At 50.8% G+C, this 26,513-nt stretch overlaps 15 protein-coding genes across 15 annotated transcripts; 9 read left to right on the top strand and 6 right to left on the bottom strand.

The window, feature by feature from the left end:
- Positions 1–434: 434 nt before the first annotated feature.
- Positions 435–2,338, top strand: ASPVEDRAFT_81253 (uncharacterized protein; the record flags this gene model as incomplete). The annotated part of the gene is made up of 9 exons (XM_040817008.1): positions 435–497; positions 558–635; positions 687–893; positions 953–967; positions 1,015–1,044; positions 1,089–1,220; positions 1,271–1,939; positions 1,986–2,168; positions 2,216–2,338. 9 exons carry the CDS (start codon positions 435–437, stop codon positions 2,336–2,338), a joined length of 1,500 nt encoding a protein of 499 aa, XP_040665420.1.
- A 101-nt stretch (positions 2,339–2,439) lies between these two features.
- On the bottom strand, positions 2,440–3,501 carry ASPVEDRAFT_51049 (uncharacterized protein; the record flags this gene model as incomplete). Its single annotated transcript, XM_040814413.1, has 2 exons — positions 2,440–2,487; positions 2,542–3,501. 2 exons carry the CDS (start codon positions 3,499–3,501, stop codon positions 2,440–2,442), a joined length of 1,008 nt encoding a protein of 335 aa, XP_040665419.1.
- A 411-nt stretch (positions 3,502–3,912) lies between these two features.
- Positions 3,913–6,069, top strand: ASPVEDRAFT_81251 (uncharacterized protein; the record flags this gene model as incomplete). The annotated part of the gene is made up of 9 exons (XM_040817007.1): positions 3,913–4,152; positions 4,204–4,256; positions 4,303–4,480; positions 4,528–4,755; positions 5,027–5,161; positions 5,214–5,268; positions 5,317–5,500; positions 5,558–5,698; positions 5,751–6,069. 9 exons carry the CDS (start codon positions 3,913–3,915, stop codon positions 6,067–6,069), a joined length of 1,533 nt encoding a protein of 510 aa, XP_040665418.1.
- Positions 6,070–6,223: 154 nt separating this feature from the next.
- Positions 6,224–7,384, top strand: ASPVEDRAFT_81250 (CaiB/BaiF CoA transferase family protein; the record flags this gene model as incomplete). The annotated part of the gene is made up of 1 exon (XM_040817006.1): positions 6,224–7,384. The coding sequence occupies one exon, from the start codon at positions 6,224–6,226 to the stop codon at positions 7,382–7,384; it is 1,161 nt and encodes a 386-aa protein (XP_040665417.1).
- A 55-nt stretch (positions 7,385–7,439) lies between these two features.
- Positions 7,440–8,600, bottom strand: ASPVEDRAFT_70000 (Gfo/Idh/MocA family protein; the record flags this gene model as incomplete). The annotated part of the gene is made up of 2 exons (XM_040816051.1): positions 7,498–8,600; positions 7,440–7,457 (listed from the first exon to the last, which is right to left on the bottom strand). Exons 1-2 carry the CDS (start codon positions 8,554–8,556, stop codon positions 7,440–7,442), a joined length of 1,077 nt encoding a protein of 358 aa, XP_040665416.1. The 5' UTR covers positions 8,557–8,600.
- A 58-nt stretch (positions 8,601–8,658) lies between these two features.
- ASPVEDRAFT_522458 (shikimate dehydrogenase family protein) lies at positions 8,659–9,822 on the top strand. The gene has a single exon (XM_040814609.1). It carries the CDS (start codon positions 8,760–8,762, stop codon positions 9,726–9,728), a length of 969 nt encoding a protein of 322 aa, XP_040665415.1. The 5' UTR covers positions 8,659–8,759; the 3' UTR covers positions 9,729–9,822.
- Positions 9,823–9,915: 93 nt separating this feature from the next.
- ASPVEDRAFT_81247 (uncharacterized protein) lies at positions 9,916–11,407 on the top strand (the record flags this gene model as incomplete). The annotated part of the gene is made up of 8 exons (XM_040817005.1): positions 9,916–9,945; positions 10,001–10,142; positions 10,193–10,566; positions 10,619–10,687; positions 10,751–10,865; positions 10,920–11,088; positions 11,151–11,190; positions 11,240–11,407. 8 exons carry the CDS (start codon positions 9,916–9,918, stop codon positions 11,405–11,407), a joined length of 1,107 nt encoding a protein of 368 aa, XP_040665414.1.
- Positions 11,408–11,682: 275 nt separating this feature from the next.
- ASPVEDRAFT_128423 (uncharacterized protein) lies at positions 11,683–12,680 on the bottom strand (the record flags this gene model as incomplete). Its single annotated transcript, XM_040806547.1, has 6 exons — positions 11,683–11,869; positions 11,921–12,003; positions 12,059–12,122; positions 12,168–12,244; positions 12,298–12,354; positions 12,408–12,680. The coding sequence occupies 6 exons, from the start codon at positions 12,678–12,680 to the stop codon at positions 11,683–11,685; spliced, it is 741 nt and encodes a 246-aa protein (XP_040665413.1).
- A 118-nt stretch (positions 12,681–12,798) lies between these two features.
- ASPVEDRAFT_522375 (sugar phosphate isomerase/epimerase family protein) lies at positions 12,799–14,131 on the top strand. Its single transcript, XM_040814607.1, has 3 exons — positions 12,799–13,251; positions 13,308–14,023; positions 14,071–14,131. The coding sequence occupies exons 1-2, from the start codon at positions 12,889–12,891 to the stop codon at positions 13,896–13,898; spliced, it is 954 nt and encodes a 317-aa protein (XP_040665412.1). The 5' UTR covers positions 12,799–12,888; the 3' UTR covers positions 13,899–14,023; positions 14,071–14,131.
- Positions 14,132–14,240: 109 nt separating this feature from the next.
- ASPVEDRAFT_39052 (FMN-dependent alpha-hydroxy acid dehydrogenase) lies at positions 14,241–16,183 on the top strand. Its single transcript, XM_040811824.1, has 5 exons — positions 14,241–14,461; positions 14,511–14,721; positions 14,769–15,063; positions 15,111–15,768; positions 15,818–16,183. The coding sequence occupies exons 1-5, from the start codon at positions 14,317–14,319 to the stop codon at positions 15,973–15,975; spliced, it is 1,467 nt and encodes a 488-aa protein (XP_040665411.1). The 5' UTR covers positions 14,241–14,316; the 3' UTR covers positions 15,976–16,183.
- A 293-nt stretch (positions 16,184–16,476) lies between these two features.
- Positions 16,477–18,875, top strand: ASPVEDRAFT_60585 (uncharacterized protein; the record flags this gene model as incomplete). The annotated part of the gene is made up of 4 exons (XM_040815539.1): positions 16,477–16,627; positions 16,679–16,822; positions 16,871–17,523; positions 17,566–18,875. 4 exons carry the CDS (start codon positions 16,477–16,479, stop codon positions 18,829–18,831), a joined length of 2,214 nt encoding a protein of 737 aa, XP_040665410.1. The 3' UTR covers positions 18,832–18,875.
- A 16-nt stretch (positions 18,876–18,891) lies between these two features.
- On the bottom strand, positions 18,892–20,174 carry ASPVEDRAFT_81242 (uncharacterized protein; the record flags this gene model as incomplete). The annotated part of the gene is made up of 3 exons (XM_040817004.1): positions 18,892–19,650; positions 19,705–19,835; positions 19,886–20,174. 3 exons carry the CDS (start codon positions 20,172–20,174, stop codon positions 18,892–18,894), a joined length of 1,179 nt encoding a protein of 392 aa, XP_040665409.1.
- A 216-nt stretch (positions 20,175–20,390) lies between these two features.
- Positions 20,391–22,303, bottom strand: ASPVEDRAFT_187945 (acyl--CoA ligase; the record flags this gene model as incomplete). The annotated part of the gene is made up of 4 exons (XM_040809020.1): positions 20,391–21,116; positions 21,176–21,489; positions 21,545–22,153; positions 22,204–22,303. The coding sequence occupies 4 exons, from the start codon at positions 22,301–22,303 to the stop codon at positions 20,508–20,510; spliced, it is 1,632 nt and encodes a 543-aa protein (XP_040665408.1). The 3' UTR covers positions 20,391–20,507.
- Positions 22,304–22,756: 453 nt separating this feature from the next.
- ASPVEDRAFT_51017 (uncharacterized protein) lies at positions 22,757–23,546 on the bottom strand (the record flags this gene model as incomplete). Its single annotated transcript, XM_040814407.1, has 2 exons — positions 22,757–23,125; positions 23,184–23,546. 2 exons carry the CDS (start codon positions 23,544–23,546, stop codon positions 22,757–22,759), a joined length of 732 nt encoding a protein of 243 aa, XP_040665407.1.
- Positions 23,547–24,182: 636 nt separating this feature from the next.
- On the top strand, positions 24,183–25,393 carry ASPVEDRAFT_127215 (NAD(P)H-dependent flavin oxidoreductase; the record flags this gene model as incomplete). The annotated part of the gene is made up of 4 exons (XM_040806436.1): positions 24,183–24,225; positions 24,282–24,364; positions 24,457–25,185; positions 25,247–25,393. 4 exons carry the CDS (start codon positions 24,183–24,185, stop codon positions 25,391–25,393), a joined length of 1,002 nt encoding a protein of 333 aa, XP_040665406.1.
- Between the last annotated feature and the right edge of the window lie 1,120 nt (positions 25,394–26,513).

Genomic DNA, 26,513 nt, shown 5'->3' with positions numbered 1-26,513 from the left:
CACATGTCCGCCAATAATTACTGTATCAGTAATAGATATTCTCAGTGGTTATATGAGCATACTTCTAACATATCGTATCCTGGCTGTGTATAGATCGTCGCCATGGACGTCAGCCTGTGCGGCCCGAGGTAGTTGATCGTAATATATATTCCGAACGCAGCGAACGGCCATCGCCTCTCCGGTAAATAGAAAAAGGCCCCGTGTCAGGCATGCGTAGGATCAGGCACTCACAAATGTATTCTCATACACTGGCTGGGCTAGAGATTCTCCTGACAATAGAATGGGGGTGGACCGCTACCCCAGAGTTTCCCCGCATATGCCTAGACTGGGCAAAGTATAAAGGACCTAGTGCTCATCCCCAGCAATTGTGTATACTAAAGCTCTATCATCTGTATTCAAACAATATCGCGCTGTCCTTACAGGCTTTATTCGCAATGTTCGATGAGTACATTCAGAGTAAATCCCTCCGCCGCCTGGCGAGGTTCAGCTGCTCCATTGTAAGGGCCTGGTCGATATGGAAATGAAGATAAGATAAAGCGCGACTAACACCGGTGCAGGGATTTCTGATTGAGGGCTACCAGGCAGGAGTTCTCGGAGGTGTCCAGGAGACGGAGCCATTCCTAGACGCAATTGGCGTAAGTTATCTTTGCAAGGCCAAATGCCCATCAACTGATATGCTATACTAGCATCCCGGTGGCACAGAGACGATCCCCCTGATTGCGTCCTCTAGCACGATCGCAGCGGCCTTTGTGTCATGTCTTGTTATGCTAATTGGAATGCCGCTCGGCAGACGCAACTGTATTCTTATTGGAAATGCTTTGATCACAGTCGGTGGAGTCATACAGGCCGCCTCTTACTCCGTCCCCCAGATCATTGTGGCTCGTGTGCTGTGTGTATGTCTCTACCACACGTCAAATTGAATTGTTGTACAACGTACTGACATCGTAAATAGGGAGCTGGCATTGCGGTATACCCTCTTGTTTATTGTACCGTTGTCGATGCTGATGACCGCAGTTCATTACATGCAATGTACCCATGTACATGGTAGGCATTCATAATCTCTTGCCTTGTATATCCTAACCAGACAGTCTGAAATGAGTATCGAAGCCCGCGAGCGTGGCCCAGAAGTCGCAATCAACTGCTCAGCCCTACTTCTCGGCGTAGCTCTCTCGTACTGGATCAGCTTCGGGTTCACTCGAATGACCAACCAGGTGTCCTGGGTGAGCTCAACCTCTGAAGTTCAGTCGCTAGCTAACCACCGCTCCTCTAGAGAATGCCTATCGCAATACAGTCCATTTTCTCTATCCTCTCTGGCGCCAGCATGTTCTTTCTCCCGGATACCCCGAGGTGGTACTATATCCGTGATCGCATGGAGGAAGGGGATAAGACGCTGGCACGACTGTACGGTGCATACCGCAAGGGGATGACAAACTATAATGATGTCCCAGAGATCCAGGCCATGAAATCCACCATTATAACGAGCTTCAGAGTGGAAGAAGAGTCGGAGACTAAGCTGACCTTGCTTAGTATCGTTTGGGACAACACGCCCCTCCGGGTCGGAAAGCGGATCCGAATCTCGTTTATCATTCTGGGAATCCAGCAGTCCATGGGAATTAATATTCTCGTGTATTACATGACGCGGATCTTCTCGGAAGTCGGCCTTTCTGATTTCATGGCCTCGCTGATTGCCGCGATCTCTCTGACGGTCCAGTGGATGGGCTCGTGGGTCTGTATTCCTACGATAGAGCGCATTGGGCGCCGGAGGATTATGATATTCACGGCGTCAATTGAGACTGTCTGCATGTTGATCTTTGTTGTGCTGAATATGATCGAGAATAAAACTGACGCTACACGCTGGGCCGCCGCCATGATCATGTTTCCATACCTGTTCTTCTATGGCTGGGGATGGGTCGGCTGTCCCTGGCTCTATGGGCCTGAGGTATGCCACTGAGTACCAAAAATAGCACAAACTAACATTTCGACAGATTGCACCCCTGAGATACCGACATATTGGATCCGCGGCCGGACTATTGGGGGTATGGGTATTCACCTTCATTACAGTCTTTGGGGGAGGCATAGCCTTGAAGACAGTCGGGGCCAGAATCTGGATCTGGCCGCTGGTATTCAATGTTATCGCCGTGCCTTTTGTTTACTTCATGTGTCCAGATGTGTGTATCTCCATTCCTGATGTTGGCCACCACTAACTGAGCTGTAGCCCACTGGCAAGACTCTGGAGGAGATCGACCAGCTCTTCGCCAAAGACGATGCACTCCTCGAACGGCTTCATCATTCAGTTACCGAGAAGGTGGGTGTGCAGGAAATGGAGAACAGCACTTGAGGCACTCTAGAGGCGGTGGCATGGCTGTAGAAAACGTTAACGGGCTATACTGCGTGGTTTGAACGTTATCGACTCTAATATATTGGTGATATACTCTGGTACTATAAATGACTTGGCTTTTGGCTGTCGTGTTTCAAACGGATAATGCCCTGTTTCAATCAGCAAGATCTCTGTACCAGGATGAATAATTTAGATAGAGTTACCTCTTGAATGCAAGTTGCAGCAAGTTTGCCATCCTTAGTCCACATTCTCTGCTGCACTATTCCACGCCCGTTCCCTGCCCAGCTACTTTGTACCTCAGAGAGTACCCACTCATCCACTTGCAAATCTTCCACATTATGAAAATACATGGTGTGATCCAAGCTGACCATCATGGAGACCGTCTGTTCACCACGACCGGGTTTAGCCCCTGGACATTCCAAATGCGGCCGTCGAATAGCAACGTGTGCCTCTGTCGGCGTTGAAGGACCATGCGGTGAAGGATAGAATTCCGATATTGGCGTATCCACAAAATGCCACACCTCATGGCTATGAGGGACACCGACCAGGAAGTAGCTGTCTGACATGAAGGCAAGTGCTGCCTGCTGGATCTGCGAGTCGGCAGATGGCGATAGAGGACCGCAGGCTTTGATCCATTGATGGATTCGCTTGTCCTCCGATCGACCCTGTCGGCTGTCGTCGACTATACCCACGCTGCTGTTGACGAAAGGGAGTTGCAATTCATTTGTATCCTTGTATGTATCATCTGGCTTCGGGACATTACAAGGCATAGGAGGGAAATGCTGAAGCTCCTTTCCAGCTGTGCCCGAGCTCCCTGCCCTGGCGAAGCTAACAGTGCATATAAAAATAGGCTTCTTTGCTTGAACCGCCCGAACAGACCGTGTACAAAAGCCTTTGCCATCGCGGATCCTTTCTACATGGTAGAGAATGCTATCGTCCGAGGTCCCCGCAAAGACGAACGAGCCATGCAGGGAGTGTGCGACAAACTCGTCACGCGCAGTCTGCTGCGCAGCTCGTAGGCTCTGCGCAATAGCGAATCCCCCGAATATCCCTCGCGCTCCTGGCCGCCACGATGACGAGGTGTTGATGAACACGTCTGGTCCGTGCCCTGGGGCGCGAGCAACGTCGATTTGCTTTTCGATTGTGGATAGAGTGGCCGACATGTTGTGGTGATCAGAATCCCGACTGCACTTTCTATGACAATTGCATGACACCTGTATTTGTCATTGTAGAGGCAAAGGACCGCAACGGTAAAGAATGGCTCCTGGTCAAAGCGCAGTCTGGCTGTGGGTCAGAGGCCGGTCACTTGTTATAGAGTCCGACTCACCCCGCAACAACGGAGTTTTAAGCTCAGTGCCTGTAGCCGTACTGTAGGCTGAATTTCCGTTATTATTCCGTTATATGGATTAACCGAGTATGGCCCGTCTGGTGTTGGTGTGGCTGTACGGAGAATTGCCTACTTTCTCCATATGGGTGGCTGTTAATGTAATCCAATAAATTCAACCAATCTAGGGTGATTGAAGACCTTTATAGATTTCCTTCGTACAACATACAGACAAAACAATTTACCCACTATGGCTCCCATAATTTCAGATATGACGGTGCACTTCCGCCATGACCGGTCGATAACGCAGATGATGCTCGAGAACACGACGAACGCCAGCCCCAACAAGATCATCAGCGAGGACATTTTGACTGGTAAATTAATTACCTATCAAGGTCTACGAGAAGATGCATTCAAAGCTGCTTGGGGGCTAAGGCATCGCCTGGAGATGAAGACAGGAGATACCGTCACCATAATCGGGAGGAGTTGCGTACGTTCTTGGTCTAGTTTTTAGCTGACCTTCACTCGCTAAATATGCCAGGTGGGCTACATTGTTGCAACTCATGCGGTCTGGGCAGCCGGTGGGATTGTCAGGTTAGTGATTTCTTCCTCCTGTATGTGCCGGGCCCTGACCATCTAGTACGATTAACCACTCCTCATCTGCGAAGGAGATTGCCCATGCCGTCAAGGTCATCAGACCTCAGTTCCTCATTGTTGATAGCATATACGAGAAGAAGCTGCGCGAGGGCCTGAGCTTACAGAACTATGGCGACGTGACAATAATGACAATGGTGTCTAGATTAGACGGCCACGTTCTGGTAAAAATATCACCCCTCCACACATTACAACTCGTTAACCTGCATAGTTCCCCGATGACTTGACCTCGAACTCGAAGCGAGTGGAGCCTGAAGCATACGTGCTGGACGGACAAGATGCGCGGACCAGGTGCGCGGCGCTGGTATTGTCCAGTGGCACAACCGGCTTACCCAAGGCTGTCATGCTGTCCCATTACAATCTGACTGGAATATGTGAGGCGCTGCGTTTTCACAACCCTGACAACTGGAGAGAGTCCATGAGAGAGGTGTTTTTCCCGGTATGCCTTAATCCCCGTCAAGGGTAGAGCGATACTGACTGTCTATAGCCATGTAGGTGGCACTTACAACTAAACTGAGGGTTACCATAGACTTCTGACAGCCGTCGTCTTAGTATCGCATATTTATGGCCTATACGTGTGTGCGTTGATGAGTCCGTGGCTAGGGTGCTACGTCTGCATGGTTCCTCAGTTCCAGCTCGAAACGTATTGCCGGGTCGGTGCCCCTTGGATGTTTGAATATTTGAATGTATTTCTGATGTCTATTTACCAGCTTATGCATGAGAAACGTGCAACGTTGGCCCGGCTCGTTCCTCCAGTCGCGGTTATGCTGGCGGAGAATCCGATCGTTGGCAAGTATCAGTACCCTGATCTCGAGTATTTCTCCTGCTCGGCAGCACCCTTGAAGGTAGGCTTTTTGCATATTACTTATATGGTTTGGTCAGACTAATATTCTATAGCCGGCGATTGCTTCAAAGCTACGATTACGGTTTCCTAAAGTCAGCTTGTGCCAAAGTAAGTCCTTCACTCATGCTACGGAATCACTTCCCTGACTCGTCACAGCATACGGCTGCACAGAGCTGTCTTCCTGCATTGCGCAAAGTGGCGTCCGAGATAAAGACGCCCCTCTTGTCGCCGCAGGCACTCTGCTCGCCAATGTCAAGATCCAGTTCCTCGACGAACAGGGCAAAGAAGTACCCCGTGGACAGCCTGGCGAGATTGTCGTTTCTACGCCTACCATTATGCTGTTAGTGGTATTCCATAATTATCCTGAGTATAAGCACTTGCTAATCTCGTCCTATAGCGGATACAAGGACAACGAGGAAGGGACGCGCGAAAGCATGCACGGCCCTGACTGGTACAAAACCGGTGATATTGGATACCTGGATGACAATGGGTACTTGATAATTGTAGATCGGCTGAAGGATGTCATCAAATACAAGGGGTATACACTTCTGCCCGGATTTAGCAAATACCATGTGCTAATGTGTCCCCAGGTTCCAGATCAGCCCGACTGAGCTGGAGGAGATAATCGGACGACACCCCATGGTAAAAGACTCGGGTGTCACTGCTATCTGGGACGATGCTGAGGGAACCGAGATCCCTCTGGCGTTTATTGTGCCGAGCAGCCCCGTTACAAATATTGACCGGGATAGTCTCACGAAAGAGATCCAGGATTTGGTTGCAGGTGAAGTGGCAGGATACAAGAAGCTCAGGGGGGGAGTGCGGTTTATTGACCAACTGCCACGAAATCCCACTGGAAAATTGCTACGACGGAAACTTCGAGACAGAGCTGGATCAAAGGCTCACCTGTAATTAGAAGTAGACTGTATAGCCGAGGACGTGCAGTTAATTACTCCGGCCTCTTTTTAAAATTCCGATATATACTCCGTCTCGCTTCGGCCTAGAACTATATAACCAGAACACATCCCAAAACAAGACGTCTACCCATTCAGCAGAACACAATAAAATGCCCGCTCTTGATGGTATCCGCGTGCTCGAACTAGCCGGCCTCGCGCCTGGCCCTTTCGCAGGCATGATGCTAGCAGACAACGGGGCCAGCGTTATTCGAGTCGACCGAGTCAACCCACCACACCAGCCCAGTCCTGACGTGCTCATTCGGAATAAGTCCTCTATCCAAATAGACCTAAAGTCACCAGGCGGAAAGGACCTGTTTCTACGGCTCGTCAAACAAGCAGACGTCCTAATCGACCCCTTCCGACCAGGAGTTCTCGAGAAGCTCAACCTCGATCCGACAACAGTGCTACTAAAACTCAATCCCCGCCTCATCGTTGCCCAACTCACCGGCTTCCGACGTGATGGGAAGTACGCCAATATGGCGGGCCATGATATTAATTACCTTGCTGTATCGGGGGTTCTGTCTATGCTGGGTCCATCGCCGCGTCTCCCAGACGGCCGGGTGCAGCCTCCCACGCCTCCGGGAAATATTCTCGGTGATTTTGCGGCTGGGGGGCATATGTGCGTTACTGGGATTATGATGGCATTGTTTGCTCGGTCTCGCACTGGGAAGGGCCAGGTTGTTCATGCGAATATGGTTGACGGGGCGAACTATCTTGCTACCATGCCGAGGATTTCGACGAAGATTCCCGGCCAGTGGGACAGTCCTCGTGGCGAGAATCTGTCTGATGGAGGGTGTCCTTATTATAATGTGTATGAGTGCAAGGATGATGGGAAGTATATGGCTGTTGCTGGGTTGGAGCCGCAGTTCTTCGCGCAGTTGGTTAAGGGGTTAGGATTGAGTGATCAGCCCTGGATGGCGAAGAGGGATGATCGTGCTGTTTGGCCTGCTATTGCAGATGCGTTCCGCAGAAGGTTCCGCGAGAAAACACGCAAGGAATGGGAGGACGTCTTTGATGGGAGTGATGCTTGTGCCACGCCTGTGTTTACCCATGCAGAGCTGGAGGCCGCTGGATACGAGCAACGCCCTGGAGTGACCCTGAACGGGACGCCAACACTGGACATGGGGCCACGGTCAGGATGGGATGTTGAGGTATTGGGTCTTGGGGAAGGGGGAGAGCAGGCGTTGTCGCAGTGGATGGGATGGAACAAGGGGAGGGACTACGCACTGCTCAACGGGGGATTGCAGGTTAAAGATGCCTCTCGATTGTAATAGCAGATCTAGCTGTATCAATATATCAAGGCCTAGGCTGTATCAAGCTTAATATCTACAGGAAAGCCATCGCCTGCAACTAGAGCAGTAATCACAGCCTCGCACACTCTCACAGCTGCTAGACCATCTTCCCCAGCACACCTTGGCCGTTCGCCATTCTTGATCACTCTCGCGAGATGTTCCGTCTGGAGCTGGAATGGAATGCCCTCGCTGGCCTGTAATACCTCTCGCCGAATTGGCACATTCCATCCCACCTCCAGTCCCAGCCTCCTGGCATCCACCGGGTCATAAGTCCAAAGTACGCCGTCTGGCTCAGTTAGTGTCCCGCGAGTTCCGAAAATGCGATAGGAATCAACAGCTACAGGAGCCGGGGGATACAAGGGGTTATCGCCCGTGGCTGCCTCCCACCCAAAAGGACTAGCCACATTGTCGCTCACGATGAATGTCCCAACCACTCCATTCGCGAACTGCAGCATTATCGCTGAGCCCTCCTCGACAAGATCTTCTGGCGGCACAGCCTGATTCTCTCGACGTCGGACTGTGGGAGTAGCCCATAGCCGGGTAACCCTCGAGCCCGTTATATAGTGAAGAACATCGATATCATGCACAAAGTTTGTCCATACCGGACCTCCACCGGCGGATCGTGAGGAGCGCCAGTCGGCAAAGGAGTAGTATCCGCCTGTCTTCTTTGCCGTCCAAGTTCCTGTGATCGCGGTGATTTGGCCGAGTTTTCCGCTGTCGATGGCGTCGCGCGCTGCCGCTAGGGAAGGGTGGAAGCGACGGTGGTGACCGACGAGAACCTGGCAGGATTTTGCTGTTGCTAGCTCGAGCAGATGGCAGCCTGACTTTGAGTCGGTGCAGAAGGGCTTTTCGATCAGTATGGCCTTGGGGTTTCCATTTGTGATCACATCGGTGGCCACTTGTATGTGTAGGCTTGAGGGCACGCAGATGATATATGCTTCGGGGTTTGGGGTCTCTGACGAGAGAAGAGATTGCAAGGAATCGAAGTATGGAATTGATAGCTGTGCTACCAGCTTCTGGCCTGGGGGAAAGGGGTCGATGATAGCGGTTAGCAGGCAGGTGGACGAAGAGAGTAAATACTCTGCGTGCAGGGGGGCAATAGTTCCCCCTCCTACAAGAGCAACATGGATCTTGTTGTCGGTCGTGGCCATCACGATAATTTCCGCAATAAGCTATCTTGGACGTACAATTCAACACACGGTAGATGCTTTATCCTTCATTTATTGAACCGGATGCGGGGGAGGAAGCTCGGGACTTGATATAACCGCCGGTCATAGATAAAAGGCCGGATCTGCTTGGCTTCACCATTATTCCTGTATCTGTTCGCCTGAGCTTTACTGTACGTCCTAGCAACATGGATATCCTACGGCAGTCGTACGCATACGGCAAATCACCACTGACCGCTACATCACGATCGAAACCATACCACGCCTTTCTCTTCGGTGCGAGTATCTCAAAATCTCTCTCGCCGCTCCTCCATGGCATCCTGTTCAAGTCCGCCAATGCAGTATGGTCTTATGAGAAGGTGCAGACGACTGACCGGTCAGCGTTCGAGGGTATACTGGCCGCGAACGACACTATCGGCTCCTCCATCACGATGCCCAACAAGGTCACCTTTGGCAGTTCCCTTGATCATCTCACGGAAGAAGCTAGAATCATCGGCGCAGTGAACACGTCATTTGTCCGGACTGCACCAGACGGCCGTCGAGTCCATATCGGAACGAATACAGACTGCGTTGGCATCCGCGAGGCGATTCTACAGCGATATCCGACGGCGCCTTCAACATCCAAAGGGAAGCCAGCTATGGTGGTAGGAGGGGGAGGAGCAGCGCGCAGTGCCATCTACGCGCTCTGGAAATGGTTTGGGTCATCCGAGATCTATATTTCCAACAGGCTCGACTCAGAGGTGGAGGATATCGTGCAATATTTTCGACAGGCAATTCCAGGAATCCAACTGAGACATCTTGACTCTGTTGACAGGGTGAAACAACTACCAGCGCCATATATAATTATTGGGACCGTGCCGGACTATCCCCCGACGGAGCCGGGTGAGATCCTCTGTGCGGCAATCTGCGACGCAGTCTTACGGAAGCCGCAGAAAGGGCTGCTTATGGACATGTGCTACATGCCCTCTCCGCAGACAAAGCTGTTGAGGACAGCAGCGAACAAAGGGTGGGAGACAGTGCCGGGGACGGATGTCCTGGTGCGAGTATGTGTGGCCCAACAGACGTTGTGGGTTGAAGAAATGCCGAACGAAGCGGGCATCAAGCAAGCACTGGCAGCGATGAGTGAAAAGACAAAAGCCCAGGTAGCCAAACTGTAGGTCCAAAGCACAATCCAAGATAATTTTCCGCTCCATATACTTTGTAACCGAGGGTAGTGTTTCATCCCCGCAAACCGGACTGTAAATCAATGCACCGGTCAGGGAGCTATATCGAATGCTTTAAAGACCATCTTATTAGCGTGAGGTATTCAATACAGTGCCGTTTTAATAATTTCTGTTTGCAACAATGGCGGCACACATAGCTCCCCTGGCCCAGGTCAGTACACTCAGTACATCCCATGAAAGGCTTTTATAGTGCTAACAAACGACAGCCCATCACGCTGAAGCTCTCCGGAAAGGTGATCAAAAATCGCATGTATAGAACTCCTCTAAGTGAATACGCGTCCACCTACGACGAAGACAACGTCGAGAACAGCGGAAAGCCACTGCCGCGATATGCAGAATTATACCAGGGTATGTTCCTTCGTATCAGCACCTCCCAGAAACTAGCTAATGCATGTTAGAACTCGCCGACGGTGGTGCCGGTCTCATCTGCACAGGAAATATCCCTATTCACCGAGATAACCTCGAGAACTACAACAATGCAGTCCTAGACATCAACAACCCCTGGGATCCCGTGCAGGCGTTCGCACCCGCCGTCAAAGCTGCCAAGTCTCGCGGTGCGCTTTTCCTGCCCCAGCTACAGTTCCCCGGACGCCAGGTCCCTGAGTTCCTGAACGCGAATCCGAAGTCGTCCTCCGATCGACAGCTGCAGCCGTGTCTCAACAAAACGTACGGCAAGCCATCGCAGCTGACCAAGGGCGAGATTCAGGATTTGGTGCGCAGGTATGTGTGGGCGTCAGAGGTCCTTGATAAGGCTGGAGCGGACGGAATTATAGTAAGGCCTGTTGAATCTATGCGAGATGTCTATGAAGCTAAATCATACGTAGTTGCACGCCAGTCATGGATATATCATGCAGCAGTTCCTCTCGCCCCTGATTAACAAGCGCACTGACGAGGTATGTCGAGTCCACCCTGGATATCTACCCATGAATGTCCTACCAACGCACGTATGCCTTTAGTACGGGGGAAGCCTCGAAAGCCGTGCCCGCTTTATTCTGGAAATTGTCAATGCCATCAAGGCGATACTGCCCTCGAACAGATTCGTCATTGCTGCGAAGCTGAATTGCCATGACTGTACGGTCCCTGATCTAATAACCTGGCTTCCTACTCTACTGACCGCAATCATAGTCATTGAAGGCGGAACAAGCTTTGCAGAGATGTGCGTGGTCATCAAGTGGCTCGAAGACGCCGGGGTTGACTTCTTTGATATCTCTGGCGGTACCTATGCCTCGCCTGCGTGGAGAGGAAATATCATGACAGAGCTAGCCGAGCGCCCATCGCAAAAAGAACGTGGAAGGTAAGCAGAGTATCTCATGATGGCAGAGGCGTATGTACCAATACTGATATCTCCTTTACTAGCTATTTCATTGAATGGGCGCAGGAGCTCAAGAAGGTTTTGGTAAGCACCCCGCGCACTCCTCGTCGACTCTAATTGATATGTGCTATAGAGTCGCGCGGTCATTGGAACTACCGGTGGGTGGCGTGATAGCCATCGTATGTCAGAAGCTGTGGAACACGGCGATGTCGATATGATAGGGCTTGGTAGGCCCTTGCGAGAGGATCCGAACTTCGTGAATCAGGTCTTACGAGGCGAGGTACGACGGAGCAATCTGTAGAATAGACTCCGTAAAGGCCCCGGGCAAACTTTGGATATATCAGTGCTAGGGGCCAAATATATCGAAATACTGTCCAACTATAACTCCACTAGCTGTATAGCCGTCTTTCTATTTTTCATTACATCCAACTAAATAACACAGTATATCTACTCCAAATTGGAAAGTTCACCTTTTTGCGTACGCAGCATTCAAGTTCATCTGAGTAAAACAGTCGCGGCCATAAGCTATGTTTAATAGGCCTAATATGGATATCTTAAAGAGTGGTTTGATGCTATCTATACTCCCCGCCCACCATCTACCTCCAGAGTCGTTCCAGTCACAAAAGAGCTCTGGTCGGACGCCAGATACCATACCGCATTTGCTATGTCCGTTGGCTGAGTGACTCGCTTCATTGGCAGCATGTCCTCGATCTTCTGTAGCCGCTCCCTTGAGTCCTCTCCGTTTCCAGTACTTGCTTGTAGCCTGCACACGTAAGCCTCATACAAGTTGTATACAACAGCAACCGGTACATACATGGACGTATTACCCACTGCCGGCGCGATACAATTAAATCGGATGGTTGGTGCATATTCCAACGCCATAGTTTTGGTCGCCACCTACAATGGTTTCTCCTGTTAGTATATCGACAGCCCAAAGGCAGGAAGTACTTACGTTCACTGCTGCCTTGGAGGCATTGTAGAAGGCAAATCCTGGCCGGGGCCGAGTACACCCGGTGCTGATATGTTAGAGGAATTGCTTTCGTATGTGAGTCGCGACGTACCTGGTAATGTTTACAAAGACGCCGTGTCCCTGTTCCATCATAAAGGGAACGATGGCCTGGGCGCTGCAGAATATGGGCTTCATGCCATTAGCCAAGCCTCGCGGACAGCACTATTCTAGGCCAGACTTACTCTGACATTCACGTTGAACGTCCGTTCGTACTCGAGCATGTCTTTGGTGTGCACAGACTTGTAGCAGTAAGCAATAAGCCTTCATTATACATTATATAGGCAGTACGTACACTCTGACTTCCCGTTATACCTGCGTTGTTAACGACGACATCCAGGCGGCCAAATCTCTCTCTGGCCACTGCCAGTGCCTGGCTCCAGGTGTCTTGTCGAGTCACGTCCCCCAGTAGAAAGTGCAAATTCGGATCATTGGCAGCTTTCTCTTCCCCTTTCTGATTGTTTAAGTCAAGGATTATTACGCGGCAGCCTTCGTTGCTGAATCGATCTGCGATGGCGGCGCCGAAACCATCCGCTCCGCCGGTGACAATGGCCACTCTTTGTTGCATAATGAGTTTATTGTAGATAATACTTAGTAAATAGAATACTCGGGTATCCGATTGCCACTCCACGGGGACTATGTTGTTAATAACGTGGCTAACCGAGTTTCCCTCCGGGCCTTTAATCTAGACACCGGCCCTTGACTGGCATCTCACCTCCCACTAATTTACCCCTCCAGACGCTGGCAATGTCACAGTACGATACAGGGTTATAGCAATGTCATCTGAGATCAAAATCGCAGTCGCTTCTAACTCCCTAGGAAAGTCCGCCGCAGGACACACCATCCACCGCAAACTCCAAGCCGCAAAAGCACACGGGTTTGACGGCGTCGAATTGGCATTCGAATGCCTCGACGCTCATGCTTCGACCTTCACTTCATTAACGTTTCGGAAGGAGCGTCTCTGTGCAGCTGCCGCTGATATCTTTAAAGGCGCGTCCTCGTTGGACCTTGAGCTCATCGCACTGAACCCGTTTGGAGCGTATGATGGGCTCAAGGACCCCAAAGACGTAGACGTGCGTCTCCAAGAGGCGGAACTCTGGTGTCAGCTTTGCCAGATTATGCGTATTGGCATTTTTCAGGTGTGCCAGGTCTTCAGCCTACTCATGAAGTTTTGCTAAATCGCAGGTTCTGGTAGATTTGCACCGCCCTGTACGGGATTGACGAGAGGAGGATTACGGACGATCCAACAATCATCGCAGGCAATATGCGCAAGTTAGGCCATCTAGCACAAGGTTATGGCCTTCGAGTCGCCTACGAAGCACCATCGTGGGGAATTCATAATAACACCTGGCAGCAGGTGCAGAAAATCTTAGACCTTGTTAACCTGCCCAATGTCGGCCACTGCCTAGATACCTTCCATATCGCATCGCGAGAGGCAGGCGATCCGTTCAATCGCGAGTCTCCAATTCGCCCCGGCGGACTTCCTGCTCTACAGGCTAGTCTCAATGAGTTGAAACGCACCGTGAATCCGGAAAATATTGTATACTTCCAGCTGAGTGACGCAATAGTAGCAGATTCCAAACAAACGGGGTACCCGCGTCAGGATCTGGCACAGCCGTCGTTCATGACCCAGTCACGCAACTGTCGGATTTATCCTTGTGAAGAGAAGTACGGGGGCTGTCTTCCGGTTGTTGATGTGGCGAAGGCAGTCTTTGACTTGGGATACCGGGGGTGGGTGTCTATGGAGGTTTTCCATACCGACATGTGGGAGACGCGTACCTCGTGAGTTTTTGGCCTTTCCACCTGGCGCATCTACAAGTACTAACATAAATACCAGAGTCCCCGATGATTGGGCGGCGAGAGGGATGGAGTCGTGGAAGAAGCTTGCCCCCCGTTGTGGGTTGAGATCGAGTAAGTGGTCTGCCTAGATTTTATAGAATGTGTCTGACAATTTCCAGGGCATAGGCTGTGACCGATATTTTTGTCCAAATCTAATTAGCCCCAATATCTAAACACGTAGTTATTTTAACCAATAATATGAAGTGTATTGGAGACTCCGTTTATCGGACGTGATCCGACTTGGGTGGAGAGAAGGCCGGTTAATCGTTCTGGCTGATCTTCACCGACAGCCTTCTTCCCATTCATAATCTGGACTCGCCCACCTGCTTGCCCCATTTCCCCGGATTTTATTATACTGCGCACCGATGGGAAGAGATACGAGCGGTCTACCACTGATCTCGGCACACGATGTCCTCCCCCACAGTACGCCGGACGACTGCTGGGTGGGGATCAATGGCGAGATATGGGACTTGACCTCGTTTCTGAACGAGCATCCGGGGGGACCTTCAAGTAGGCAATCCGTTACTCTATTCGGGGCAGGTCGCTAAGTATCTGGCAGTTATTCTCAAACACGCCGGGCGAGATGCCACAGACGCATTCCTTGAGGTCCACGCCATGACAATAATCAGAGAAAACATCGCCATAGAAAATTTAAAAGGCAGACTCGATACCTCGACAATTACCCCAGAATGGACAAAAACGCCTTTAAAATCGCAGTCTGCTGAGTCTGTCGCCAATTCGAAACCCCCGCTGCATTCGCTCATCAACAGGTGCGTTCACCCAGCACGGATAATTATCCGATATTGACCCCACGAAGCTACGACTTTGAACGAGCCGCGGCCGTCAGTGCGTCTAAGAAGGCGTATACGTTCTACTCCACCGCAGACACCGACTGCTGGACCCGCGACGCCAATGAGTCGATGCTGAAGCGCATCTGGTTCCGGCCGAGGGTTATGAAAGATGTCACCCATGTCGACACGTCGAGCACGATGCTTGGCCTGCCAATGTCCATGCCGTTATTTATCTGTCCGACGGGTGTAGCCAGATTGATTCATCCAGATGCGGAAAAGGGACTCGCCCGTGCGGCGAAGTCTACAGGGATTTTGGAAATTGTATGCCTTTACAGCCTGACTGAACCTGCCATGCTAACTGTCAATAGGTTAGCACGAACTCTGGCCACCCGCTCGAGGAAATCGTTCAGGAGACCCCAGGCTATCCGTTTCTATTCCAACTGTATCTCAACAAGGAGAAAGAAAAGTCAAAAGAAGTGCTGTTGAAGGCAGAGTCCCTAGGCTGTAAGGCTATCTTTTTGACAGTCGACGCAGCAGGACGAGGCAAGCGCGAGTCAGACGAAAGACTCAAGTCGAATGATGAACTCCCTCATCCAGTGACTGGAAAACCGATGAAGGCAGGCGGCGGTCTCACCCGAATAATGGGGAGTTATATCGACCAGGGAATGACCTGGAAAGACATCGCGTGGATCCGCAGTGTGACCAGCCTTCCTATTATCCTGAAGGGCATCACCTCCGCCGAGGACGCAAAGATTGCAATGCAATACAAGGTCGATGGGATTTTACTCAGTAACCATGGTGGTCGCAATCTGGACTACACGCCCCCTGCGATTCTGCTCCTGCTGGAGATGCACAAGAACTGCCCGGAGGTGTTTGACACTATGGAAGTCTATGTGGATGGAGGCTTCCGCAGAGGTTCAGACATTATTAAAGCGCTCTGTCTCGGTGCGAAGGCAGTGGGCATCGGCCGCAGTTTCTTGTATGCACTGCACTATGGGACTGAGGGTGTTGAGCATCTGATTCAGTGTATGTTTCCGCGTCTGGTGACCTACCCAAGCTAACATAACTATCTTAGTGCTCAAATCCGAAATGGAAGGTGTCATGAAGCTCATCGGTATCAAGGATCTTTCAGAAGTATACCCAGGGCTGGTCAATACGGCCGATGTTGACCACTTGGTTCCCTCAAGCCCGAACCACCCCTATATCAAGTGGAGGGCGCGGTCTAATCTATGAATACAATTTATGCAAACTATTGCCATATTGACTGACACGTATGCTCCACTAAAGCCGTAGATGATTACGGCTTCAAGAAGATAATGATGGCGGTACTGGATAGCCAAAGCGAGACTGCAGTAACGAGCACTCATGTAGCACAGGGTTTGTTATATTTAGACGAGCCTGAAGGCGAACAGCGGTATGACAAACATATTGGATGAAACTGACCGAATAATATATAACCCGACAGTCCTCGCTGTCGTTGCATAATTTCCCGATGGTACTGGGCTTCGCGCCTTCTACCACATTACGAGGTAGATGGCTCCTTCTCTCGCGCTACAGCACCATTTCAATTTATCCTGTTTATTCGTTCACATAAACAGTCATACTCTGTTTTGATTATGCTCTCCAGGGTATATCACCATGAGTTCTCTCGAACAGTCTGCCAGCACCGAGGGCCCTTCTCTCAAACCCAAGGACACCATCGACACCAACAACAATGCGACCACCGAGCCACAGATGGCCTCGAACAGTCTTGAAACCCGTTACTCGAGCTCTGCGGCCGTTTCCGAGGGTAACGCTGTCAAGTTCCATGTCGCTGGCTGCGCCTATTTCTGGGCGGTTTCAGAGGCATTGCTTACAGCGAAGGATTCCGTTTGGATATTAGGATGTATGCCACTCGATGTATGAACTGTGCAATGGTCCAGTCTGACAGCGTTAGGGTGGCTATCGCCCGAAGTCTACCTGAGACGACCGCCATCCGAGAATCAACAGTACCGGCTCGATCGGATGCTTCAAGCGGCTGCCAAGCGGGGCGTCAAGGTCAATATTGTGGTATTCAAAGAGGTCAAGGAGATAATGATCCGTAAGTTCCCTTTTCCTCCGTTACGGTATAACGACTTACTTTATATAGTGGCTTCGAGACATACCAAGCGCGCATTAGAGTCCCTCCACCCTAACATCTCGGTCTTCCGATACCCAACCCATATCGAAAATGCGCAGGACATCCTCTCATCGGCGAGAAGCATATTTGAGAGCGTGGGTGCCGGTTACGCTGCGGATGTGGACCATATCTCAGATAGGACACTGCAGACGCTCTTTGGCATGGTAGGAGGACCGACTCTGCTATGGACTCACCATGAGAAACTCGTCATTGTCGACCAGCACGTCGCGTTCTTGGGAGGCATTGACCTTTCGTACGGCCGCTGGGACCCAATACAACATCCCATTGCTGATGCCCATTGTGACAACGGGGATCAAATTATATTTCCTGGTCAGGACTACAATAATGGCCGAGTGATGGACTTTAAAGATGTCGCCAACTGGGAGCGAAACGAGCTGCTTCGCCGCGACACATCCCGTATGGGATGGGAGGATATCTCTCTCAGTGTTACAGGCCCTGTTCTTGCCGACATCTGCCAGTACTTTGTTGATCGCTGGAACTTTATTCACAGGCGGAAATACAACAGCGGCTTGCCTTGTCTGCGGAGATATAAGCCCTTGCCACCGCCAAAGCCATACATTCGGAGGGTGGACGAGCCTGCTGGGTCGATGAGCTGTCAATTGGTGTGTAGTGTATCGCATTGGAGCCATGGGACCCTGACTTAGCACAGCATTTATAATGCGTATCTCGACATCATCGACAAAAGCGAGCATTTCGTGTACATTGAGCAGCAGTTTTTCATCACCGCCACTGACCAGTCGCCCGGTCCGATATGGAACAGAGTCGGTGATGCACTCGCCGCGCGTATTGTTCGTGCTGCAAGAGAACAAAAACGCTACAAGGTCGTCGTCGTCTTGCCTGCAGTCCCTGCATTTGCTGGCGACCTCCAGTCTCCCATTGCTGGCAAGCCACCGCGGGCACTCATGAAGCTGCAATACGACTCCATTAGTCGAGCTGAATTCAGTGTGTTTGAGATATTGCAGAAACAAGGAATCAACCCAGATGAGTATATCAGCTTTTTCAACTTGAGGAGCTACGACCGCATCAATATGGCTACACCGGAGAAGCCTGATAATGTCGTCAATTTATTCGGCTTCCAGATACCAATTCCGCAATTTCGAGCGCGAAATGCACGGCCTCGAAACAGCAACTGGGACAGCGTCAGTTCATGCTACATGTTTGGTGATGACGACATCAGGAATGTTCCCTGGCCCGACGCTTCTGTCCCTGACATCGATGCCTTCGTGAGCGAGGAGCTGTACGTCCACTCCAAGTTGCTTATTGCTGACGACAAGGTGGTAGTCTGTGCTTCTGCCAACCTCAATGACCGGTCTCTCAAAGGGAGCCGCGACTCTGAAATGGGACTCGTCGTGGAAGGGGGCGATGTCCTGGCGACGACCATGCATGGCCAGCCCTTCCAAGCAAGCAAGTTTGCCGCTACGCTGCGCCGGTACCTCTATCGCAAGCACCTTGGCCTTCTGATTCCTCAGGACATGCGCAACCCTGATGGCCACTTTATGCCTGCACCTGTGCCAGATGACTACGATCACGGGTCCAAGGAGGACCAGCTTGTGGCGGATCCACTGAGTGACGAGTTTCTGCAGCATTGGAACGATGTTGCACATACAAACACCGCTGCCTTTAGAAAGGTGTTCGCTCCGGTTCCAGATGACTCGGTCAAGAGCTGGCTGGAGTACGACGAGCTCTTCTGGAAGCGTTTTATTGGGCCGGATGGTTTTCACTTTGGACAATGGGGCCATGTCCAGAAGAGCAACTTCTCAGATGGTGACGAGGGAGTCAAGCAGGTCAAAGAGGAATTGTCAAAGATCAGGGGTACATTAGTTGAGATGCCGCTGCAATTTCTGGTCAACTCGAATATCCAGATAGAAGACCTGGGATATGATATCATCACCAGGCAGGGCTACGTCTAGCCTTGGACACCCCCTGTCATTATTAGAGGGTAAACCTCGAATTTAATAGCGCCCTCTGTATCAAAATATAACCCCTGCTCCTCTGAATGCTTCAAATGCCTCTAGCCAGCCATCAAGCGGGTTACGCTGTTCAGTAAATCCCACTGCCCTCAATCGCTCAGCACTAAACTGCCTATCGAATCCCAGCCACCATCCAATAGCATCCAGTTGTTTATGGCCAATACCAACACCACACGTCAGAGCCTTTTGCTTCTCATTCTCCCCGAAAAGATGGCGGTGTTTCTCAATATATTCTCCAGGCTTGAGATCCTCGGACTCGGCTGTAGGTCCAACACCCTTGAGTCCAAACCAAGCCGCGATCCCTGGCCATATATCACTGGCACTGATTGGCTTGTCGTTATCCAGCATGTTGATGACCTTCTCCCCACAAAGATCTGGGTTCAGCGCAGCATGGATCGAAATCCGCCCAAGAATCTTCCCAGAGACAGGGGTATACAGCGACCGATACCCAGCCTCATTCCCGGGAAATGGGACTTCAATCTCCTTTCCCCCGGAATCTCTATGGTTATACGCGTATAAAGAGAGAAATTGTGCCCAGTGCAGTGCGAGAGAATAGGCTGAGCCATTCGGGGTGAATCCGATGACTGCGTCCGGACACACTTCGGACCACGTCCAGGCGCGCCCTTTACTGGCTGCAGTCAGGATCTTTCGGAACCAGGGATACGCGACCGTCTTTGCGTAGTCTTCTGGTAGAGTATCGGCCATGGATTCCTGGAGGGGTGGTTGGAAGACACCGCCTGGGATATAAACGCCGTAGCCCTTGGAATGTTAGTGGTAACGAGAGGGTGTGGATACTGCGTTATGGGCTCATACTCTGGATCCCCCTGGGTAAACGAATGATTTCAGTTTTGGGGCGACGGTGTTCAATGCGTCGGCGAGGCGCTGCATGATGGCGCAGTTCTGGTTGCATTCTTGGATGTGGTCGTCGTTGAAAGGAGCGAAGACTGATAGCGTGTTAGCCCATTTGACCTCTAGTATAGCTAGAATAGAATACCAAAGTAGAAGACGTGGGTGATGCTTTCCACGTTGGCGACTTTCTCGCGTAGCTGCGTGGCCAGTTCATCGCTGCTCCCCTGTAGGAGATTGATCCCCGAGACGATATCTAGCGATGGCCGATTCGGACCTGATGGAAGATGAAGATCGGATTCGCTGACCGGTCGATTGAGCACAGCAGTGACGCGTGAGAAGGGCTTGGATGAGGGATATCCACACAGCAGCTGGTTCAGGGTGGCCCATCCCAGCAGGCCGGCTGCCCCGAACACGATAGCATGGTTGTCTGCCATAGTAATTCCTGAATATGATTAGGGCAATAGCCTTGTCAAGACGGGTCCTTTTATCGAAAGAGTTGTTCATGAGTCATGATGAGTGCACGGCGGGGACCAGTTTGGGTGCATAAAATGCATAAAAAGTGGGGATTCCAGGATTCCATCCTATCACATTGTCCTTATATCCTCTGCCTGTCTCCGCTTCTTTGCTTGTCTGGTATTCCTCCAAATATACGAAAATTGGCTCTGCCCTGCTCCTCGCGAGCAGGTAGAGAGTTCTGCGGAGGGTGTTACAGTAATGAACTACTATATAAATATTTTATTATAAATATGGATCTCAAGGGCTCTTAATCACAGCTTCGACGACACCTTTCCTTCCTCTTCCAACTTCGCCTGCTCCACCAAGATCCGTCGCAGAATTTTCCCAGCAGTACTCTTCGGAATAGCCTCCACGAACCTCACGCCCCCCCTTAGCCGCTTATGGGGCGCCACCCGGCCCTCTACCCACCGCATAATCTCTCCTTCTACTTTCTCCCCCGCCTCATACCCCTTACTCAGGACTACATACGCCCGCGGCAACTCCGTCGCTCTCTCTCTGCTATACACGCCGATAACAGCGACATCGTCGATTGCCGGATGGCCTAGCAACAGCCCCTCTAACTGAGTTGGCGCAACTTGGAACCCGTTGTATTTGATGAGCTCTTTGAATCGGTCGGTGAGGAATAGGTTCCCCGAGGCGTCGATATACCCAATGTCCCCAGTGCGGAACCAGCCATCGCTGAATGTTTCCGCCGTTGCGGAGCGGTTCTGGTAGTAGCCTTTGAAGATGTTTGGGCCTCGCAGACAGATCTCGCCTTCTTGCCCGGCAGGCACTTCGCTTCCGTTGGAGACGATCTTGAGGGACATCGACGGGATGAGCTTGCCGACTGAGCCGACGGGGTTGTTCCAATCTGCAGTTTGCTGGGGGATTGTTAGCGTTGATGACGTTTAAGAAAGGGTATAGGAATGGTTGGGTTTACCTGTGATGATATTGCGGGTGCGGTTTCTGACATGCCGTAACTTTGCTTAATGGGTACCTTTAGACAAGCATATATCATATCGATCAAGTCTTGGGTGAGTGGTGCTGCCGCGGAATGCATGATTCGCAGCGACCTCAAGTCAAATTTGTCGAGGAGGGGATGTTTGGCGAGGAGAAGCACAATTGGAGGGACGACATATGCGATTGTGACCTTGTAGAGTTGGATCGCGGATAAGAATCTTTCCAAGTCAAAGCGCTGCATTATATGCATCGTGACCCCTTTATAAATGGGTTGGAATATCAGAGCTGCGATGCCTAGAGCCCTGATTTTAGCTAGTTTCATAAGAAGCACGGTGGTCTGAGAGCTCACCATAGATATGAAACATGGGCAAGAATGAAAGCATAGAGTCATCCCTCCAGTTCATCGCATCTCTCTCCGCAGAGTAATGCTGTAGAATATTCGCCACGATATTTCCATGGCTGAGCATCACCCCCTTTGGGAGTCCCGTAGTCCCAGAGGAATACACGAGAAACGCCAAATCTTCACTGGGTTCCATTCTTGGCTTGCCCACGACCTCCCTCGCCTCCTTCAATTCCTCGAAATGTTTTGCCTTCCCCTTCACATCCGGATCCCCAACAAGAATGATCCGATCGAGTGGCAGCCCTACAATGAGCGCCGCCTGACGGGCTACATCGAGACAGCTCGCGTGGGTGGTGAGAGCCCTGGCGCCAGAACTCTTGAGCAACGAGGCGAGCTCGTCGACGGTGTAGAGATTATTAATGGGACAGACGACGCCGCCTCCCCAAAGAGTGGCGCCGACTATGGCGGCGATGTCTGCACTGTTGGGGGAGAAGATGGCCATTACGTCGCCTTTTTGCCATTGCCATTTTGTGCGGAGGCCGCGGCCGACTTCTATTGAGGTCTGGCGGAGACTTCGGAATGTGTATCTCTTGTCATTGGATAGGTCCACGAATATTGCTATCGCCGAATTAGCAATTGGCAATGATGGAATTGTGATGCAGCTTCACCGTGGTCTTCGGGGTATTCAAGATCTCTTCGTTCAAAAAGAAAGCTCCACAGATCTACATCTGGCACGGAAATTGGTGGATGAGCTGAATGGGTAGGCATGTTCGCAACAGTGGACGGTCAGTCCATTGGCTTAAGGTAAAGCAAACAGCAAGCGGGAAACAGCTCGGTTTAAAAGGCAAATTACCCCGTCAGTCATATCTCACAGAGGCGCCGAACCCCACAGATAGACCTACCCTATCCTGACTTCGGCTTTTCTGGAGATTAGTGATCATCGAGCCTACCACTTACTATGTGCCGAGTCCACCTGGCTCACAGCTCCAATTAAGTCAGCCTTGCGTAGACCTCGGCAGAGGGGACCCGTTGGGGATTTCTTTTTGTCTTTTGGCCATTTGAGCCCAGTGGCATCCTAATGGGACCTATACGGTAAACCCCACAGAATAAAGTGGATGGCTTTGAAAAGGCTTGACATACCAACAGGATTCACGGGGTCTATTTATGGCGGAACTGGGTGTGGAATTTAATATAGATTCAATTCAATCTGATCGTACTCTATCACAACTTCGAAAACATCGTCTCCTTCTCTGCCCTAACATCCAACTCCTGCGACCACGTACTCCTCGGCTGCGTATGTAAATACCAATAGATTTTGGCCAAATCCGTTGGCTGCATAATAAACCTATCTGCCTCCTCTAACTTCTCCCTCTCTCCCGCCCGCTCCCACTTCCTCCTGGTGACCCCTCCGATCAACTTCCCATCTACCGGTCCATCAATAACGAGATGCGCAGCATGGATACCCCGACTCTGATACTCCCGCGTGATGATCTGTGCTAAAGACCTGAGTCCGAATTTACCAGGCGAGAAGCTGGACAGACCGGGCATGCCGCGAAGTGAGCCCGTGGCCCCGGTGAAGATAATCGTGCCCTTTGAGGCAGATAGCATGTCGGGGAGCACGCATTTGGCAGACCAGAACGCACCGAACAAGTTTGATTTTGGTGAAGTTTTCGAATTCCTCGGTCGTAGTGTCTAGAATCGAGCGCCCATTCACACGCCTCGCGCCCGCGTTATACACCAGGACATCCACCGGCCCAAGCTCTTCTTTAATGGATTTAAAGCTCGAGATGACTTGCTCTTCGACCCGGAGATCAGTGATGTAGTAGTGGGCGGTGTGTTTCCCAAAGTCGGCCTCGATGCCGGTGCTCATCGTTTGTAGCTTGTCCTCTGTGCGCGCGAGTAGGGCAACGATGAAGCCTTCTTGGACGAAGCGTCGTGCCACTGCTTCGCCTATGCCCGGGCCGGCGCCGACAACCGCAATGACGGGTTTCTTTTGCGGGTTGCGTGACATGGTTGAGTATGTGCGAACTATGAAGGATAAGATGAGAGACCGTGGTTGACCGTGCGTGAGGGCTGCGTTGGAATTTGGAGTTTGGACGTTGGACTTTTGGAAGCTGATGGAGGAATAGATGTGATGTAATAAAGGTGCTTGCTTAGGTTAGGTTTGTCTACAATTTGCGTCGATGATGAATGTGGAGAGCAGTAACCAGTTGTCGGACCAAGGGCCGTTGGTGAATACTAATCACACCCAAGACCTCGGCTTGGTCGGGAAGATTTGTCTTGGATGTTCGAGATTATCTCCAGTTCCTAGGGGCGGCAGTTCATAGCCACTAGTGCGCCAATTCAAATTCGGTGTATAATATCAACAGTTCGATACTGGTGGCAGTATGGGATGTTTTGTCGAGACACGAAGCAGGGGCTATACTGAGTGACCCACTTATCTTGGTGTTTTATGCTATCTCAGCTTGCCCAGACATATCTGTTTAGTGATCAACCGCGGAGCAATTCATCGGTGATCTGCAGTGATCTCTCACCACCTGTATTTAATCTTGCCAAATTATAAGAGATTCTCACCGCGATCCACGTTCGTCTTAAAAATCTCAAAACTATACCCAAAGGATATTGCATTTCTCGGCTCACTTACACAATGCCGTTCAACACAGCCCTGACCAGGAAACTTGGGATATCGAGTGAGCTTATGTTGGCATTTTCTTGTAATGCTACTTGCTAATAACACCAACAACAGTTCCTGTCGTACAGGGTGGTATGCAATGGGTCGGATACGCAGAGATGGCTTCCGCGGTCAGCAACGCTGGCGGCCTGGGAATTGTGCGTATCCTTTTTCATAATCCTAGGCTTTGGAAATATGGAGCTCGAAATCTCTATTCTATAGACCACGAATGTTCTGACACCCGCGGCAGCTCACGGCACTCACCCAGCCAACGCCTGAAGCCCTACGAGAAGAGATCCGCAGATGTAGGACTATGACTGATAAGCCCTTTGGCGTTAACTTGACCCTTCTCCCTGCCATCATACCTCCAGACTATCCAGCATACGCCCAAGTCATTATCGATGAAGGTATCCGCATTGTTGAGACAGCTGGAAACAACCCGGGCCCTGTGATTGCGAAGCTCAAGAAAGCGAACGTGACTATTCTCCACAAGTGTACCACAATAAAACATGCCAAGTCTGCCGTCAAATTGGGTGTTGATTTTCTGTCCATTGACGGCTTCGAATGCGCGGGTCATGTTGGGGAACACGATATCACAAACTTTATCTTGTTAAGTCGGGCAAGACAAGAGTTGAGTGTTCCATTCATTGCCTCCGGGGGGTTTGCAGATGGCCATGGGTTGGCAGCAGCACTTACTTTGGGCGCCGAAGGCATCAATATGGGTACCCGCTTCATGGCCACTATCGAGGCGCCGATCCACCTTGACGTCAAAAAGGCGATTGTTAACTCGGACGAGCACCAAACAGACCTTGTCTTACGTCGATGGAAGAACACTTCTAGGCTTTTCCGCAACAAGGTCACACAAGAGGCGGTGAAAATCGAGAAGAACAGCCAGACCGGCGATTTCAAGGAAGTCCAACCTTATGTTGACGGTAAACGGGGCCGACAAGTTTATTTAAATGGCGATGTTAACTATGGTGTGAGTAACAATCACTAAGAGCAATTGTCGGACTTATACAAGAACTAACAAATCCAATCAGGTGTGGTATGCTGGTCAAGCCATGGGTCTCATTAATGACATCCCGACCTGCCAGCAGCTCCTTAGACGCATAGAGTCGGAAGCCATTGATGCTCTACGAAAGTCAGAGACACTCTATACGGAGCCACCGGCTCAGAGTAAGATCTAATTCAAAGGTTCAATGCAGCCTGTGGTACGTAACTAGGCTATATGGGCTGCTGCAGGCTAGGGTAATTCTGCCGCATGTGGTTCAGTTAGACGGTGTTAATCTATAGAGCAATATGTCCAGATCCCTATGCTTTTAGCTTGATCCCACTAGTTAGTTTATTCTTCAGCATTTTGCAATCCACATCGGCTATGTTTGTAGCAATCACCCTGAATTATTGGATTCTACCAGCGGGATTGAAACCACAGCTCTATGTATATTCAACTAGAATATGCTAGAATATCCCCGTGGGCCCTGCGTGTCGTGGCCCTGAGTCCATCATTGGGCCTCTTCGAAGGTACAAAGAAAGCAACCCTGCAATGGATGGATCCAAATCCCTGCAGGCCAGCCGCCAGAGCTTCCGATCACCAACACTTGCATGCACCGGTCTTGCGAGCTCTAGAGCAAGTTATATTCAGCTGACCTACCAGTAAAGAGCTATAATATAGTTATATATATACTCCGCAGATTAAAGTTACATTAGAGATATATATAACTATATTTTGGAAAGCTAATAATAACAATATACTTCCTTAATAAGATAATATCTTCAGCTATATAATAATAGAAGTTACAGGCCAACCCACCGTTAGTGCCATCCACAATCTCGAGCAACAAGCCCAATGTCCTGCTGTAGGTTGTAGCAGGCGGCTGCTTTACCCAGGCTCAGATTAAGCCAGTTAAACACGAGGATCTTTTCGCGTTGTTGTCGCCCACGGCATCAAGCCAAGCGCGGTCCGTCGGTAAGACGGCTGAACGGAGCACATCGATAGCAGGATCGGGGACGGCAATTCTCGGGGCAAGCCAATTTCAGTATGCGCTACGAGAAAGTGCTGTCTGCCAACGGTGAGGCATTTACTGTTGTTGGAGCCTTGGAGGTCAGCCCGGTGTCATCAGCTTCAATACGCGACACGTTGCAGCCCGAGGCTATGCGCAACAGTGGACCAACCCCGGGCGTCAATGTAGTATGATGTTAACCCTGAACAAGCTGGTTGATAGCCGCCGGTGGAGAGACGGCGATAGCCGTGCCGGCCCATGCCAAGCTGGTAGTATCAGACGGTTACTGCCTAAGAGATAAGCATAA

Source organism: Aspergillus versicolor (assembly GCF_001890125.1).
Source record: "Aspergillus versicolor CBS 583.65 unplaced genomic scaffold ASPVEscaffold_3, whole genome shotgun sequence".
NCBI classification, from domain to species: domain Eukaryota; kingdom Fungi; phylum Ascomycota; class Eurotiomycetes; order Eurotiales; family Aspergillaceae; genus Aspergillus; species Aspergillus versicolor.
The sequence above is the reverse complement of the archived record's forward strand: the minus strand, read 5'-3'. Positions and strand labels throughout refer to the sequence as shown.

Coding starts and splice junctions, on each gene's coding strand:
- ASPVEDRAFT_522458 (XM_040814609.1), top strand. CDS start 8,760: ATGGATATCCTACGGCAGTCGTACGCATACGGCAAATCACCACTGACC.
- ASPVEDRAFT_522375 (XM_040814607.1), top strand. CDS start 12,889: ATGTCATCTGAGATCAAAATCGCAGTCGCTTCTAACTCCCTAGGAAAG. Junction 13,252..13,307: donor TGCGTATTGGCATTTTTCAG/GTGTGCCAGGTC, acceptor AGGTTCTGGTAG/ATTTGCACCGCCCTGTACGG.
- ASPVEDRAFT_39052 (XM_040811824.1), top strand. CDS start 14,317: ATGGGAAGAGATACGAGCGGTCTACCACTGATCTCGGCACACGATGTC. Junction 14,462..14,510: donor GCATCCGGGGGGACCTTCAA/GTAGGCAATCCG, acceptor AGTATCTGGCAG/TTATTCTCAAACACGCCGGG. Junction 15,064..15,110: donor CTACAGGGATTTTGGAAATT/GTATGCCTTTAC, acceptor AACTGTCAATAG/GTTAGCACGAACTCTGGCCA.